Here is a 17,605-nt window from a genome sequence, read left to right as displayed (position 1 = left end):
TTCCAAGTTGTTACATATTTTTCAGTTAATACTTCCCACCAAATTTTAGATTGCATTTCTAGAGCATGTCCCAAGTAAGCACTAGCAAATTAATCTCAGGTGTAATTAGCAGCATTTGCCACTATGATTACTAAAACCAGGAGGGAATTTTGGTGTGACCAAGAAAAAACGACCAGTCAATTTCCAGTTTTTTTATAACCACAAAATATCAAAGCCAAAAAAAAAAAAAGGCCAAAAACAAACAAAAAGAGTATTTCCTATTATTTACAAGGATAAGTGTAATTTCCATAGAAAGTTACTGGGGCTAACTGCCAATATAAAATCTGACCTGTTTTCATTACCAACCCAAGCTGTCAAACAAGCTTGAGTCTGGGGCTTAGAACAGCTCAGGAAAATATGACTGTTAACCAAGAAACCTGAAGGCCAAGGACTCAAATTAGTTTTAGTCCTTTCCTCACTGGGCTGGAGTTTAACAAGTATAATAAAAATATTAATAAGTCTATGTTTCTCCCTTATTACCCCTTGAACTTATTTAGGACTACATACATCAACTAACGCATGCTAACCTGGGAATCTGACTTTTCATCATTTATATCACCAAAATGGAAACGAGTACTTAGGAGAGAGACTCCGGTGTGTATATGTTTGTACAGACACCCTTGCTGAGCCCTATACAAAGCAAACTGAAGGTCAGGTTCTAAGAGAATCCAGTACTAGTTCTAAGCGCATGTCAAGGTCATCTACTTAAAAGAAAGTGAGAATGGTATGAGGGAAGAGTGCTGAAGAAAGCCAGGCAGGGGTTCTTAAATCAGCTTGTCTGCCGATTAATATACTGCAGCCACCAGGCAAGTTAATTTTCCCCTCTCTGTCTCACTTTCTTCATGTAAAAACTGACATGGGAACAAATGAGAAGATATTGAGTTTTGGGTCCTTTTTCCTTTGGGGCTCTGGACCCTATCTACATAGTTCCTTTCCTTCCCATCATTGTCCCTCCATATACTCACACATTTAAACTTTTTGAAATGATCTTGAAATGCGAAAACAGGCTGACCTCTATTTTATCATTAGGCACGAGATGTAGTCAACACATCTGGACACTAATTTAGCAGTCGAGAAAGTGGAAAATAGGAGGTCTGCACACCCTAAAGTATTCACACTCCCCTTTGGGATTTAAGCCTGTCCCCACAGGATAAAAAGGAAAGACTGATTAGAAAAACTATCACAAATGTAGGTTCACAAATCAATTCAAAGATTTAGTGTGATCATCAAATTCCAGAGCACAAGATAAATGTGTGAAACCTGGGGAGGACAAGAAGAATTATGTTCCCCATTTACAGTAAATGCTCAACGAGTACTTGTTGAATTACGTATTTATTCAATAAATACCAGGCCTCACTGAGTTCCTTTTCTGCTTACTGTCACAGACTTTGCCCAGAAAAGCAAGCACTTCTGAAATAAAGCATGGGAAGGAAACAGCCCAATAAATGAAGGAACCCACTCTTTACTGTAGAGGGGCAGCATGGAACAGAACAAGGCGATTCATTCAAAGCCAGAGTGTAAAGATGGGCCACAAAAGATTAACTGCCCAATGTGACACAGCAAACACTTAACCTCGTACAAAAACGACTTGACCTTGCCATAGGGCAGAGCAAACATTACCGTTCCCTCTTCGCAGATGGAATCAGTGGCTGTGCAAATGATCCCTTTACTGAAGTTTACCCCTTGATTAATTAGGACAATACCAAATACTTCGCAAAACTTGCCACTGCAGACAACCGTATCAAAATAACTGATCTAATAAGAGAAGCACAGTACATCGAACATGTTATTGCTACTTAATGTAGTCCAATAGTTGTCTGCTAGATTACCACAAAGGACATGAAATATATAATTCAGTTCAAATGCTGCGTGTGGAAGACATTAAAAGCGTGCCTTAGACTACATCTTCACAACAGAAATTGCAACTATCGATTAAAAAGGAAATGATTTCACAGAGATTCTTTTGTGTAGTGAATGTTTCTCTCTTTCAAAAGTTACATAATTTCAGGGAGACCGCTAGATTAAACTAATGGATGTAAAACACTGCAAGGAGATTTTTTCAAAAAGTAGGATGGGTATTATCACTGGCAGCCGATTCCTAAACTCCAGCAATCTGCGTGCAGCTCGCATTTCTCAACCGCGCGCCTGATAACAGTGATTGCCATTTTAATCACCTCCCAGCCTGTCTCCCCGCACGCCCTCCCCCCTGCGCTGGGGCGCGCACAGGGCTCGAGAGCAAGCCCCGGGAGCTCTCACAGGCCGGCCTGTGTGAGCAAAGGGAAGGAAATGACACAGGCAGGAAAAAAAAGCAAATCAAGGAAAAGACCCAACAGCAGCTAGGCCTGCACCAGCCTCCAGCCCGGGCCCCACACTGCGCTCGCGCTCCCCCGCCCTCGGGCTCGGGGTCCCGCTCGCTCGGCCCGGAGCGGGTTGCTCCGCCGAGCACGGGCCCTCGACCCGCCGCCACTTCCTCGGGATGTGCTGGCCGCGCGGCCCGGAAAGAGGCGGCCGAGTGGGCTCAGCGGGTCGGGGCCGCCCTTGAAGGCCGGGGGAGCCAGAACCCCCGCCCGGGCCGCGGAGCCGCTAAGCCGCGAGCGGGGCGGGCGGGCGCCGGCGGTCCGCAGCCCCGGCCGGGCGGGCTGTCCATGCCTGTCAGGCGGCGGCCCAGGGTCCTCCTCCCCTCAGCCCGGGGCGGGGCGACGCGAAGCAGCGCGGGCACAGGCCGGGGCGGTGGCGACACTCACCCATGGTGGCGATGGCGGCGGCGGCGGCTCCGGCCCGAGTGTCACCTCCGCAGCCGGAGCTGCATGCCGGGGGCCCGGGCGGCGGGGACGGCAGCGGGCCTGGCTCCGCGCGGGGGGCGCGGGCTGTGCTCCGGGCCCCCGCCGCCTCCCCAGGCTCCGGCTCCGGCTCCGCCCGCAGCCGGGCGCTGTGGCATGGGCAGGGTGGCCCGCTACATCCCCGGAGCTCCTCGGCTCGGCCCAGCCCGGCCTCGGCGGCGCCGCTCGGCCCGCCCGACCGCCAGTCCCTCAGTCCCGAAGTCGTTCCGTCCGGCCGCCGTTCTCCACCTCAGGAACGCTCCGAAAAACAAACCGCTGGTCGCGCAGCTCGCCCCCCTGTCTGTCACTCATCCCAGCACCCGCCAATCCTAGCCAGCCGCTGGCCCTTGGTGCCACCCCTCACTCACTTCACCAGCCAATAACAAGGAGGAAGTCACTGCCCCCGCCGCCCCTCCTCCCCCAGCTCTCTCCAACACCCTAACTCTCAGCCGCCAGCTAATCAACGGCACCCCTCGATGAACCAATCCCGCCTACTCTCGCAGGATGCGAATAGGCGAAGCCAAAGCAGTTTCGGAGGGTTGTCTACCCTCTGCCAATCATCGGAACAGCTCCCGGTTCACTCCGCTGCTAGCCAATCACGTAGCACCCTCCCCTGAGCACCCTCCTCTGCGCATCCCTCGCAGACTTGCCCGCCCTCTCTCCCCGGGAGGTGTGAGTTTTTCCAATCACAGCTCGCGCTTGAGGCTCCGCCCACATTCCCACCTCCCGTCAGTCACCCAAGTCTCGGCTGGCGCGCGGGCTGGCGCGGTTCCCCGCCGGCTACTTTGGGGCTGGAGTTTAGGAAGACGTTTGGAGGGGCCCCATTGCCTCCCGCCCTTCCAGCTCCCCGCGGTTCCTGAGGCTGACGTCCTGCCCCTCCGTGTCTCCACACCAGCGCGTAATAAGCGGGGAGGGTTCTGGCTCTGAGCGCTTCCCGGCGTGTGGCCACCTCTGCCGCCGGACCCCCAAGCAAGTCCTCCGGTCCAGAGGCTGCGCTTGCCGGGAGGCAGGAGCGGTTTACCACTGCCTGCCTTTTCCTGGGTCTCAACAGCCACACACCCCAAGGGGCTGGGGTAGTGCCGGGAAGTGGGTCCTAGGAATCTGCTGGCCAGGGCCGAAACCATTAAGTGAGGTTCTTTCGGGAAGAAAACTTTTTTTCCGGTCATAAAAGCAACACAAGCTCTGTGTATTAAAATTGAAAAAAATAAAAATTTCACCCCAGAGATATTTTGTCTGTTTCCTACATAAATATACAGCGTTTGATAAAAACGGCTTCATATTGTTTTGTAGTGTGCTTAAATTTTATCCTGTTTTCCCGTGCCACTTAATATTGTCCCAAAACAATTGTGCTTGACTGCATGACATTTCAAAAGAGATGACCATAATTAATTTTCCCAGCTTCCACTGTTCAGCATGTTATACACCTCCATCTTCAGATTCCAAGGCCGTCACAATCCGGGCTCCCTTCCTCAGGCCCCTGTTCAGTGTAAGATAAAACAGAGGCCAAAAACATCTTCCTCTGATGTCGCTTTCAACTGTCAACTAAGAACCTTTAGTGGTGGCTTTGCCTCGGGTATCAAATCTCTTAAGAATTACTTTAGACCTTTTTCTTTAAATCCACCTCTTAGATTTAGGAATATTTGCCTGTATTCAGCAGCATCTCTTGGAATGTCTAAAATACAACTCCAGTTTAACATGTTTTACACTGAATTCTTGATTCTTTCCCCCTTCCCCACAAAACCTTGCTCCTCTGTTTTCCCAGTCGTAAAAATACACACCTAGGAGGCATCTTCCTTCATTTCACTCTAACATTCCTCTGTCCAATCATCCAGCAAGTCTTTTCAGCTTTCCTTTAAAAATGTATCTGAATCCAACTACTCACCACTTCCACCCTGGTGCAAGACACCACCCTACATACTGGGTGACTGCCTAACTGGTTTCCCTGTTTCCTCTGTGACCATCTAACAAATGATGCTCCACACAGCAGCCAGTGATCCTTGTAAAATGTAATTAACATCATGACACTCCCTGCTCTCAACCTTCTGAGGGCTTCCCATCAACACACAGAACAGATTCAAACTCTGTCATGGCCATCCGGGCCCAAAAGGAGTTGGCCCCCGCCATCCTCTCCCACCTCACCTCTCCAGCTCCCTCAATCACTCCAGCCACACTGGCCTTCTTTCCACACTTTGAGCTCACCAGGCTCAGGACCTTTGCCCTTGCCCTTCGTTTCACCTAGAATGCTCTTCCCACAGCTAATTCCTCCATTTCATTCAGGTCTGCTCAAATGTCAACTCTCAAAAGTGCCTAACCACACCATCCAAAATAGGCCCTCTCCCCTCCAACATTTTATATTTCCATATACTGCCTTATTTTTCTTCGTAGAGCCTGAAATTATACACTGTTTCCTCCGACTACAATGAACATAAGCCATGTAGAAGCAGGGACTATGTCCCGTTCACTGCCCTGTCACCAACACTTAGAACAGTGCCTCACACATAGTAGCACATGCAATACAGCAACATTAAGTCTTTAGCTGGAAAGAGCCTCCCGATTTTTCCTCTACATTCCTAGCAACTGCTTTTTTTGAGGACTCCACTTCCATTGTCTGTCACTGAACCAGCCATCTCAAACATCCCCACGCTGCAGCCATCCTACTGGGCTTTCTTCTGAACTTCAGAGGCATCACCCACCGAGTATTCTGCAGGTACTTCAAATTCCACAGGTCCAAACTGATCTGATTGTTTTCCTCCGTGGTTCTCATTTGCTCTCTCCATCATAGGTTCCCCAATTTGGATGCTTTTGAGTTATCAAACTTGAAGAGATCTTCCTCTCCATTTCCCTTCCCCCACAGCTAATCCTGACCATGTCTCCAATCTGTCCACTCCTCTCCCTGTCCCAGCTCCACCATCCTAGTTCAAACCTCCTAAGTCTATTACTTGGAGTATTTATTGTAACAGCTTCTCAAGATCACTCCCATCACAGGGTGACCTTTTAAAATAGATCCCTGATCCTGCCATGATCTGAAAGATTTTACAGTCCCCATCACCCTTAGGAAAAGTCGAATACATCAATGTAGTTAAGAAGGACCTGAAACCATTCCTTCTCCGACCATAAGTTTTTCCATTTCCCACCTCCAACATCCCCATCATTCAAATTCTCTGTTCTGGCCACACAGAACCACTGGTAGTTCCTCAAATATGACCCTCTCTTGCCTCTAACCTTTGCATATTCACTATCTTGAACACCCCTCTCCTCCATTCTTGCCCCCACCCTCATTCTTTCAGGGGAGAAGTAAGCCTAAACACTACTCCCTTCAGGAAGCCATTCCAGGCAGAAAGCCCTAAATCTGGGCACCAGAGCACCTAGTACTTTATTCATCAAAGCACTTGTCTTACTCTACTGTAACTGCCTTTAAGAAAGTAAGCAGAAAGACAGAAGTTGGGCCTCTCCTTTGGGGTTGGCCCGTTCCCATGTCTCGGGAGTGTACTATCCTCTAAAAAAAAAAAATATATATCAAAAAATTAGAAGCTGTGTCATTCAAAAAAGATGGCCTACCATCTTTCATGGCACATTCAAAAAACAAATATTTGTTGAATGAATAAGTGAACCTCTGATGGGGATGTTGCTAACTGTTGTTATTTCCTTTAGTTCTGTATTTTATCTTCCCTTTCTATGTTGTTTCTCTCCTCCCCCTTCATTTTCCCCATGTGAAGCCTCCCAACTGGGCCAGGCCTTCTCAGGTCTATCACCCTAGTTGTACACTGAGTAGGTGCTTCTGTTTAAGCACCTGAGTCATCCCTGACCTCAAGATTCATGACCTAACCCTAGAGCTCAGGCCCTCAGGGTACTGGTCCCACTAAGCAGTCACTCACAACCAACTGCACACATTCCTTTTCATTTTTCAAGAGCACAGGACACATGACAGGGAACAACAAATACCAATGAATAAATTCTCTGAAGAAAGCTGAGCGCCGAAAAATTGATGCTTTTGAACTGTGGTGTTGGAGAAGACTCTTGAGAGTCCCTTGCACTGCAAGGAGATCCAGCCATTCCATCCTAGAGGAGATCAGTCCTGGGTGTTCATTGGAAGGACTGATGCTGAAGCTGAAACTCCAATACTTTGGCCACCTCATGTGAAGAGTTGACTCATTGGAAAAGACCCTAATGCTGGGAGGGATTGAGGGCAGGAGGAGAAGGGGATGACAGAGGATGAGATGGCTGGATGGCATCACCGACTCGATGGGCATGAGTTTGAGTAAACTCCGGTGATGGAGTTGGTGATGGACAGGGAGGCCTGGCGTGCTGCGATTCATGAGGTCACAAAGAGTCGGACACGACTGAGCGACTGAACTGAACTGAACTGAAATTCTCTGAAGGGATAACTCAATGAATTTGGTGTAAAACAGGTAGACAAACCAAAAAACCTATCACCTGATTTGATGAAAATTCTTTTAATTCAGAGGTAACACAGAATATATTCAGATCACCAGTTCAATCAGTTAGGTTCTCTGCTTTGTTAAGGAAGGAGGTAAATAGATTTTTACATCTTTACATTTTTACATATTGACATTTACGTCTAAAGAAAAACTGCTTTGCGTTCTGTAATTCCACTTCTATAAATTTATCGTGAAGAATACTTTGCAAGAGAGCAAAGGTAAAAAGTATTCATTGTAGCATCTTCTGTAAGATAAACAATCCAAATATCCATTGATAGAGACTAATTAAATAAAATAAATTATGACACATTAATTAAAAATAATATTAATTAATAATAATAATACTATGTAGCCACTAAAAAGAAAGAAGTAGACTTCTCCATCCCAATACCAAAAGGCATCTAGGATATATTGTGAAGGGGAAGGAGAGGGTGGGGGACAGGTTACAAAGCAGATATATATAGGGTGGTCATGTTTCAATTTTTAAAAATGTTCATTCAGGATACATGTATATGGATGGCTGAGTTGCTTTGTTGTACACCTGAAACTATCACAATATTGTTAATTGACTCTAGTCCAATATAAAATAAAAAATGCTTAAAAAAAAATGTTCATTCATACTTAGTGGGAAAAAAGGCCAACATATATTGAATACTTACTACTGCCAGGCACTGTTTTAAGTGCTTAGCATATATTAACTTATTTAACAGTTCTCAAGACAACTCTATGACATCTATGTTATATGTTCTCAAGAGAAAAAAAAAAAAGTAACCACACGACTGAATTTCCATGGTTAGCTGGAGGCAGAGCCTTCACTGTTCCAGTCTGATTCAGCCGGGGCCCCTGGCAGAGGTGCAGCAGCTACATACTACATGAGCGTTTCCCAGTGCGAGTCAAGGCTGCGGACAAAGCCTGTCACTGATACTTCCATCCTACTGAAAGGACACTTGAAAGTGAGCCCAAGCCAGCTCAAGGTGCTAAATGATTTTGTTGTTAAGACACTAACCAAAGATAAGGCAAGCCAGGACCAGACCCCATTCTTTTGGCTTCAAGGTGCACTTGAATCCCAGGTGCTCACATGTTGTCTCCTTAGTAGGAGGATAACGTGACTAGTTTTCTTCTTTTTAAAAAATGCTTCCCTAATAAATGTAATACATGAAAATAAAATTCAGTTATAATATCACCACCCAGAGATAATCAGTTTTGCTATTCTGGTATACTTCCTTCTAGTCTTTTCTTAAAATTTCATATATACAGCATCATATATATTTTAAAATCTGGACCACACTATACACACAGTTTTTAATCTGTTTTTCATTTAACATATTGTAAATGTTTTCTCTGACATAAAATATTCTTTAAAAAATAATTTCTAGTGGCAAAACAGCTCATACCATCTTTACTGAAATTTTCAGTTAAATAGCTATTTAACTATTTAACCTAGGTAGCTAAGGATCTCTTTATCAGATCTAGAGTCAGAACTTTCTGAGTAAGCTTTCACTTCTGCCTTTTCCATATTAACTCCAGGAAGACTGCAGGGCACCGCCAGGGGTCAGTGCAGAGCTGTCTAGGATGTCTTGATGCAAACTGGTTTATAGAAGAATTCGCAGTAACAAATCCTATCTATTAGATCAGAGGACTATCCACATGGGTAACCAAGTTCCCTTCTCGAGCAGGTTTCCTTAGTACAAGATTACTCATATCAGAAATGATCACATTTCTCCAAATTAATCTATATTCAACATTCACAAAACAGAGCTATTTTATAAACCAAGGTCTATGAACGCAAGATGGAGTTTTCACCTGCTTGGTATGAGATCATCTGTGCATAAAATACTTGGCCTGACTATTTTATAGGTTTGTTTTGAAAGTCGAATAAATAAAATATGAAAGTATCTTATAAATTAGGAAGTGGCATTTAAACTTTACGTTGCCCTGTTTTAATGATGTGCTATTCAGATATTGAGATGAGTTATCTCCTATAAAAACTAAAAATCCCAGGTAGTACCACCATTATGAAATGAGGTATAAGGGCACATGCTTTGGCACCATAATGGGTTATTTAATTGATTTTCTTCCCACAGGCTTCACTCTCCAGCTGAAGTCATCATGGAATTAGTAATCTATTTTTGCTAGAAAGTGAAGCTATCACTTAAGAGCCAATTTGGTTTTAGTTCTTTTCCATCCTAATTTACCTAAGGCTCCTTCAGGAAAATTACACTGAGCTCAGAACTGCCTTAACCAACTTAAAAGGAGGTGAATAACAGGGATCAAACAGCCACTCCAGACCCCACATATCTGACGGGCTCTAGCACAGGTGGTCGGCACTCCTGGCATCCCTAAACCTAGAAGTGATTCTTAGGAGCAAAAGGCACCATGGCTCCTATTTCCCATCTGGCCAGGCTCCTGACTCAGCTCTTCACCCTTCTTTCTGTTCTCATCTCCTTTCCAGTTCCCAGTGACCCATCATCCAACTGGCATCAGGGATTAAGAGGGGCCAGAGTTGGACATTCTGGGCATCAGGCAGCTTTCAAAACCAGCTTGGTGTTTCTTTTCCTGAGTGCAGCCCACTGATGGGTTCACTCAGCAGTGAAAGCACTCAGAACACAGAGGGACCTGGACAACGCAGGGCCTGGGAGTCCCATACATTGGCACCCTTTGGGCTAGAGCCTTAAGCTCTCTGGCAGAAGGATACAGAGGCCACAGGAAGAGAACAAGGATGCATGCACAGCAGTTCATATTGCCCTCGGACAGCTCCCGGAGAGAGAGATCCTGTGTCTTCTCCCTAGGGTCCAATGTCTTAGAGCAGATCCAGCACGGGGGATCAATTGGACAGGTTGTAAGTCCAGTTCCTGGTACACAGTAGGTGTTTGATTGATGTTAGGTATGTGAAAGAACGACAGATTTAGGCCATTAGACCAGCACTAGAACACACAGCACCTGGAGGGAGTCACGTTTCTATGGTCAATCAAAAAAATACAGTCTTGGGACTGGAGTAGTGGAACTAAGCCTACAGACTTAAAAGAAAGTCAAGAGGGTCCCACCAACTGGACACAAACCCAGGAAAACTCAAGTCACACAACAGCAGGCCAGCTATTCAGGTCAATAATTACTGTTATTACTGAAGAGTAGTTTCTAGTACATGGGCCTTCAGGGCACCTACTGTCCCAAGGGCCAGATTCCTGAGATCAGAACTTGACCAGCTGAATGGCCACACCCCCCACATCGAGAAGGATGTGGGGGACTCACCCAGGAGGGCTCAGACACCATCAGAACTGACAAAGAGGCTTCATGGACGTGCAGGGATTCAGCTGACCACAAAGCTGCAGGTCTATGCTTGCTAACCTGCTAGGCACCACCACCACCCCCCAACCTGAGTCCCAGGGGACACTGCAGAAGCTTGTGCTTCACAATAGGCCACCTGGAGGCACGTACAGTCTGGCTACTCAATGTTGTCATAGACATGGATCACGTCATCGTGGTTGCCGAGCGCCTGGATGAGATGGGCAGCCTGCTCCAGGTCGGGGTCAGCCAGCTGCACCTTTGTGTTGGGGATGAACTCTAACGTACAGGACACAGAACACAGTCCCAGGGAGTCCAGTTTCTTCCTCACTTGATGCAGTGAAGAGGCATCACAAATAAACTAGGGACAAAGCAAAGTCAGGAGGTAAGGAGCCAGGAGATAACAGGACAAAGCTGGACAGAAGTTTGCAAACACCTGCATGGAATTCCTGAAATGTATTACTGGGTTTAAGTCTTCACTGGCAGAAACAGAGTGTTCAACGCTCTGAATCCTTCTCATTGTCCTCAGGAGAGTAAGTCCTATGCAGTATTCACTTAATAAACTGTCTGTGTAATATGTGAGCTCTTCATCTCACCTGTCCCCCGGGCACAGGACAGAAGAGACTGAGAGAAGAATACTTAACGTGTCTATCAGGGCCCTCTCGGCAGTCCACCAGACACCAAGGCCTCTTACTCACTTTAAAAATGTTCTTTTCCTCTTCGTCTTCAGTCTCCTTGACATCCTCGGCTCCAGCTTCTATTGCCAGCTCCAGGGCACGCTCTAGGTTCACAGGTTTCTTCTCTCTGTCCTCCTCTCCAACCACAATCACCCCCTTTTTGTCAAAGGAGTGGCGAGCTCCTTCGGCCATCATTCCCCTAACAGGCGAGGAAATGGGCCAGAACAGATGCCTTTAGACACTCAGCCTCCACACAGCACTGCCCAGCACTTATTCCCACCTCACCCCCGGAGTATAGACATGGAGCAGCTCTCTTCCTGAAGAAGATGCAGCTGGGCAAGGGAATAATCTGAACATAACACTAACCCTCTGTTTTATTTTGATTAATTAATTTGGCTGCCCAGGTCTTAGTTGCAGCATGCTGGACCTTTTAGTGGTGATATGTGGGATCTAGCTCCTCTAGGGATCAAACCCAGGCCCTCTATATGAGGAGCATGGAGTCTTAGCCACTGGACCACCAAGGGGAAGTCTCCAACCCTCTATTTTCTGCCCCGACTGAAGTTTGGAGGCTGCCAAGACTTTGCTCATCAATCCTGTCCAACTGAGAGTACACTGCTGGCGGGATATTTCAAGACCTGGACATTCTGTGGACAGATGAGACAATAGGACACAGCACTCCTCTCCACCTGTCCTTCGGGTCCTTCCCACTACAGGACACATCAAAGGAGAACAAACAATCCCATGTGGGTTCTGCTAAGGATGACATGTGTGTAAAACCTGAAACCCCACCAGGAACCACAGTACTTACCTCGCCCAGAATCAGAACCTAGAGACTCTGCCCCCTTCCACTCTCCCCAGACACACACCTACCCATTCTTGTTCAGGATGTGTTTGATGTCCGAGTGGCACTTGGAGCTACTGTTAGATAATGCCTCAATGAGAAGAGAAGAGCCACCGGGGCCTCGGCCCTCATACAACAAATAAATGCCCTTGGTTTTCTGCAATAGATAACACAAACACATTTTCCTGTTTCCTAATTCCCTCCTCCATGCCAGCCCAGGCACCACAAACACCACAAAGTTGACTCCATGGAATGCGCTCTCTGGAGTGAAGCCTAGGCTCTTAAGGCTCTAATTCTGTCCTCCCTGAGAGGAGGCTCTTGGGATCAACGTTTGAGGTAACTGGAAGTCCTACCCCTTCCTTGGAAGGCAGTCTGTTTCTCTTGTCCCTGAACAATCAATCACTCATCTCTCAGTTTTGGTTCCCCCCCTTTCCAGCTGAATCCCACATCCACTCCTTCATCACTCCTACTAAAACTCATCCTCGTATACTTTATCCTGCATGAAACCCCTGTGAGTCTATCCCTGGGCTGCTGAGTACTGCTAAGAGAAATCACACACCTGGGCCTCATCAAACAGCATGGCCTCAAAATTCAAACAATCAAAAGCTCCAGCGAACTATCTCACGGGGACATCCCACGCTGCCTCTGTTCATTCCTTGCCCACGCACCCTATCTTCACCTCTCTCTCTCTGTCCCCTTGCCCTGCCGTCTTCCCAGGAACACTCAACTGATGACTTCTCTCTCCCTCTTTCACAAAGGAAATAAAGGACCACCAGGTGGGGGAAAGGTGTGTGCCTCATCTGCACACACCTGACATGAAGGCGGTGTGTAGGATGGTTCGAAAACAGGCTTTGGGGTCTGTCCGGTTCCCAGTTTGTCATTTTCTGTGTGACTTGGTCAAGTTGCCTAATCTTTCTGTGCCTCAGTTTCCACCTTAAGGTTGTTCCGAGGATTCAGTGAAATTATGCATACAAAGTTTTTATCAAAGAACTTGGCCTCTGGACTTCCCTGGTGGTCTAGTGATTAAGACTCTACTCTGTGTTTCTATTGCAGAGGGCATGGGTTCCATCCCTGGTTGGGGAACTAAGATCTCACAAGCCACATGATGCAGCCAGAAAAAAAATAAAAAGAACCTGGCCTGGAGTAAACACTCAGTAACTGTACTAAGATGGCTACGACTTCCTCAAATCCTTCCCACCCATCCCAGAGAAGATGTGTCTCCTCACTTGGACTTGAAGATAATTTCCACACCTGAGTTCTATAGCCCAGCCCCTCCCACAATCACTATCATCTGCACCTTTTCTCTTTCTACTGGTTTTTCTCCTTTAAGGCATCAATATCAGAAAAACAAACTCTTCCTCAACCTAACATCATACTCTGCCCTTTCTTTTCCCCCCAGCTCCTCACAACTCAGCTCACTAGTCTTAGGCTGCAGTTCTGTATACCATCTATACATCCTATTCCTGACTGTGCTCCCATAACTAATGGCCAAGAGGCACCAGAAGGCTCTATGTTGAGGGTGTCAACAACACTGCTTCTCTGATAATTTAAAGTGTGGTGAAAAAAAATGAAGTGTGGTGGCCTTCCAAACATGTACTCGGTAGGGGTTGTGATCAATAACAAGAAGGTCAAACCGAGGACACACCTCCATTTTCAGCGCTGCCTCAATTGTTGACTTGGGCATGTGCTTGCTGCGACACACCTCTAGGATGCTGGCCAGGTTGCTGTTGAGCTCAGGGTTGGGGCCTCCTTCTGAGATAGAAAAGAGTAAGCAGAGACATCTCAATAAGACATGAGAGGGAAAAAAAGGGACATCCACGCCCTCCCCTCCCCTCCATCAGCCAAGAGAGACAAGTCACTGCTTAGATTTCGGTTCATTTAGGACACTTTATCCGATGTTTGAATGAAAGCTGGGTAAGTATTTTGGGAAAGACGTTTTCAGTTTATTTGAAATGAAAGGCCGGGGACAGGGGGTTGGCAGACAAGTGAGGGCGTGGGCACAGTGAGGGTGGTAGCTGCCAGCGGTGGGTGACCGCCAGGTTCTCACCTTTAACCGCTAGGCGAATGCTCAAGCTGAGCTTGGAGAAGATGCGACTCCTTTCTGCGTCTTTGGGACCCTTGATGTGCCGGACTTTGGACCACTTGTTGTGCCCCGCGGGGACTTCGGCCGTGAGGTGCAGCGTCCGGCCCCCAGCGGCGCTGCAGCACGGGGGCTCAGGCTGGAAGCCCAGGGCGGAGCGCGTAAGAGCCACCCGGACCCCGGGGCCTCGCGCCCACAAGCACTGGGCAGCAGCCCTGCTCAAGCTGATAACAGCCCGAGCCGCCATCGGCTCCGACCCTGGGCCAAGGTCAGCCCTCCAAGTCTGCCACCGAAACGAGCCTGTCCAGAGCCGGTAGCCTCCTTTGCCCGTCGCCGGAGACCCTAAGGCTCAGGCCCGCCCAGGACAGCCTGAACGCCAAGGACGCCGCACCGTCCCCGCAGCAGCCGGGAGTGGGTACAATCGATGGTGTAACACACTTCCTTTCCCTGGTCCGTTCCAAAAACGCGTCCCCACCGCCCGCAAAAGCCGTTCCGCCGCTTGGTACGTGCTTTTCTGTAGCCGCTGAGCAGACCCCAGACCTACGTGAGGCAACAATGTGCTCAATCCCTTCGGTTGCCTGGGGAACGCCGGACTTTACGTCCCACAACGATCTACTAGAGATGTATCTGGGTTATGAAACTGATTCTGCTTCAGAATGGCTTCCCAACTCTGGGCAGGTCTAGAATGATAAATGTATTGTAGTTGCAAAGAGATAAATAGTTCAGTCACTTCACTTTACAGGTAAGGAAATCGTCGGCAGAGATGTGATCTGCCCAGTCATTTAGTCTCTCTGAACTTCCTCTTCACTATCTGTAAATAAGGATGCTACTACTTGCTTTACCAACGTAGGAGGGTTGAAAATGCAAAGTAAGCCCTTAGAGCTTTCAAGTAATAAAGTGAAAGTGTTAGTCGATCAGTCATGTCCGACTCTTCGCGACCCTATGTACTACAGCCCGCCAGGGTCCTCTGTCCATGGGATTTCCCAGGCAAGAATACTGGAATGGGTGGCCATTCTCTTCTCCAGGGGGATCTTCCCGACCCAGGGATCAAACCTGGGTCTCCTGCATTGCAGAAGGATTCTTTACCATCTGAGCCACCAGGGAAACCCTTAAAGTAATAAAGTCTTATGTAAATAGCAGAGATGACCATACTGACAACGTCCTTAAAAGTAACTGACGCTTGCCATCCTGGAGAGGGAGGAAAATCAGAAGAATTTTCAAGAGCCAAATTCCCCCCTGTGTTTTCCCTCTGCTCTCCCAGAAGGAAAAACCGAGGCTATTAGGAAGAGAAGGTATAGAAGAAACGAAGCCAGCGACTGTGAACACCTTCCCAGTGGCCCCCAAGCTGGTGAGGTTAGATCCAAAGGACCTGGTGTGTTGAACAGCTTAAGCTTGTGGCCTCTGGTTTGAACTGGTGGGTTCAAACCCCGGTTGTTTCATTACTAGTGTAACCCTGGGCAAGCTCCTTTATTTCAATTTCCTGACCCGTAAATAGCCTTGTTGTTGTTTAGTCTCAGGTTGTGTCTGACTCTTTTGCCACTGTGAGGACTATATATAGCCTGCCAGGGTCCTCTGTCCATGGAATTTCCCAGGCAAGAATCTTATAGAAGGCTGCTGTTTCTTTCTTCAGGGGATCTTCCCTACCCAGGAATGGAACCCAAGTTTCCTGCATTTGGCTGGCAGATTCTTTACCACTGAGTCATCAGGGAGGCCAGAATAGGCTTGCTAGGATTAAATGGGATAATGGATAAAATACACAGGTATAGACTTTATTACTATAGAAAATCTCCATAAACTCAGATCTACTCCTTTTTCTGGTCTCGTGTCCCGACACTAGAGTCAAGTTGGAGGGAATTACTACTCACTGTACTCTGAATAGAAGTTATCACTTCTTCATCCTTTCTGCTTGGAGTGATGTCACTATCTTGCTGGTAAGATCTTTATCATGCTTCAAGACCCAGTTCAGCTGTCACCACCTCAGGTAAAGCTATCTTGAGTTCTTCTTTGAATTTTTAGCTGTAATTAATAGTATATTTATGTGAAAATGAAGGTCGCTCAGTTGTGTCCAACTCTTTGGGACCCCATGGACTATACAGTCCATGGAATTCTCCAGGCCAGAATACTGGAGTGGGCAGCCTTTCCCTTTTCCAGGGGATCTTCCCAACCCAGGGATCGAACCCAGGTCTCCCGCATTGCAGGCAGATTCTTTACCAGCTGAGACACAAGGGAAGCCCAAGAATACTAGAATGGGTAGCCTATCCCTTCTCCAGTGGAACTTCCAGACTGAGGAATCGAACCAGGGTCTCCTGCATTGCAGGTGGATTCCTTACCAACTGAGCTCTCAGGGAAGCCCATAGTACATTTATGAATTGTTCTATTTCTCTTTTTATTGAAGCTCCTTGGGGCTGGGCCCTCTCCTCCCTGTACTTTGCAGTTTATGTAGAAATGCCAGATTGTTTCTCCCAGTTCTTGTATTAAGCACAAACCTGTGTCTTTGCTGTTCAACCTCACTTCTGGCTAGTCTTTGTCTTTCCTTCAAGATTTATAGCTCAGGCATCATTTCCTGCCAGAGGAAAACTCTCCAACTTCTCCATTCGGGCTCAGCTGCCCTCCTCTGCATTTTCACATAACCCTTCATACATGTCTGTAACATTGACTTTTTAGGTTTTTATTTTTTGAATTTATTTTGTATTGAGGTATAGCCAATTAATAATGTTGTGACAGTTGCAGATGTACAGTGAAGGGACTGAGTCTTACATACACATGTATCCATTCTCCCCCAAACCCTTCTCCCATCCAGGCTGCCACCTAACATTGGGCAGAGTTCCATGTGCTCTATGATAGGTCCTTGTTAGTTACCCATTTTAAAAACAGCAGTGTGTACATGACCATCCCAAATTCCCTAACCATCCCTTCCCTCCAGCAACTGCAAATTTTTTTTATGTAGACAGTTTTCAAAGTCTTTTTGAATTTGCTACAATATTGCTTCTGGTTCATGTTTTGTTTTGTTTTTTTTTTTGGCCAGGAGGCATGCGGGAACTTAGCTCCCCGACTAGGGACTGAACCCGCATCCTCTGCATTGGGAGGTGAGGTCTTAACCACTGGACTGAGGGAGAAATCTACCCTCTCTAGATCTGTACATGGATGTTCTGTCTTAAATGCCTTTCTCTATACCCATAAAACTCCAACTCAGTCTTCAAACCCCAGTTCAAGCAACTTTGTCTCATGAAGTTTTCCCTGATCCCCTGTGACTCCCACCCAGGCACAGGTGATCCTCTCCTCCGCAGGGCCACCAGGAAACCTGAACCTGAATCACTGCACGGGACATGGCCAGTGTTTGTTTACATGGATGTCTCTTCTGGCCCCTGCAAGCAACCCCTGGCAGGTAGTAGGTGCTCTGCGTTTCGTTACAGGTGATGAGTTACGCC

The 17,605-nt window shown here is 47.2% G+C and overlaps 2 protein-coding genes across 6 annotated transcripts in view; both read right to left on the bottom strand.

Annotated features, from left to right (window-relative positions):
* MAP3K3 (mitogen-activated protein kinase kinase kinase 3) overlaps window positions 1-3,250 on the bottom strand; it is a 59,162-nt gene extending 55,912 nt beyond the window's left edge. For 2 of the 4 annotated variants that reach the window (XM_043904984.1, XM_043904987.1), the window contains exon 1: window positions 2,784-3,246. In XM_043904984.1, the coding sequence (XP_043760919.1) occupies window positions 2,784-2,787 (4 nt within the window). In that variant the 5' untranslated portion in view covers window positions 2,788-3,246. Of the gene's footprint in view, window positions 1-2,783 lie in introns of all 4 variants that reach the window. The other 2 variants (XM_043904985.1, XM_043904986.1) reach the window with 2 other exon arrangements.
* Window positions 3,251-7,296: 4,046 nt separating this feature from the next.
* On the bottom strand, window positions 7,297-14,614 carry LOC122695284 (translational activator of cytochrome c oxidase 1). Of its 2 annotated transcripts, XM_043904983.1 has the most exons (6): window positions 14,145-14,614; window positions 13,743-13,849; window positions 12,127-12,254; window positions 11,278-11,455; window positions 10,733-10,940; window positions 7,297-10,149 (listed from the first exon to the last, which is right to left on the bottom strand). In XM_043904983.1, the coding sequence occupies exons 1-5, from the start codon at window positions 14,422-14,424 to the stop codon at window positions 10,740-10,742; spliced, it is 894 nt and encodes a 297-aa protein (XP_043760918.1). In that variant the 5' UTR covers window positions 14,425-14,614; the 3' UTR covers window positions 7,297-10,149; window positions 10,733-10,739. The 2 variants fall into 2 exon arrangements, with proteins under 2 accessions (XP_043760918.1, XP_043760917.1); XM_043904982.1 differs by having other exon boundaries at window positions 7,297-10,940.
* Between the last annotated feature and the right edge of the window lie 2,991 nt (window positions 14,615-17,605).

This window comes from Cervus elaphus, chromosome 5, assembly GCF_910594005.1.
Source record: "Cervus elaphus chromosome 5, mCerEla1.1, whole genome shotgun sequence".
NCBI lineage: Eukaryota > Metazoa > Chordata > Mammalia > Artiodactyla > Cervidae > Cervus > Cervus elaphus.
This window is presented reverse-complemented; position numbering and strand designations above follow the sequence as displayed.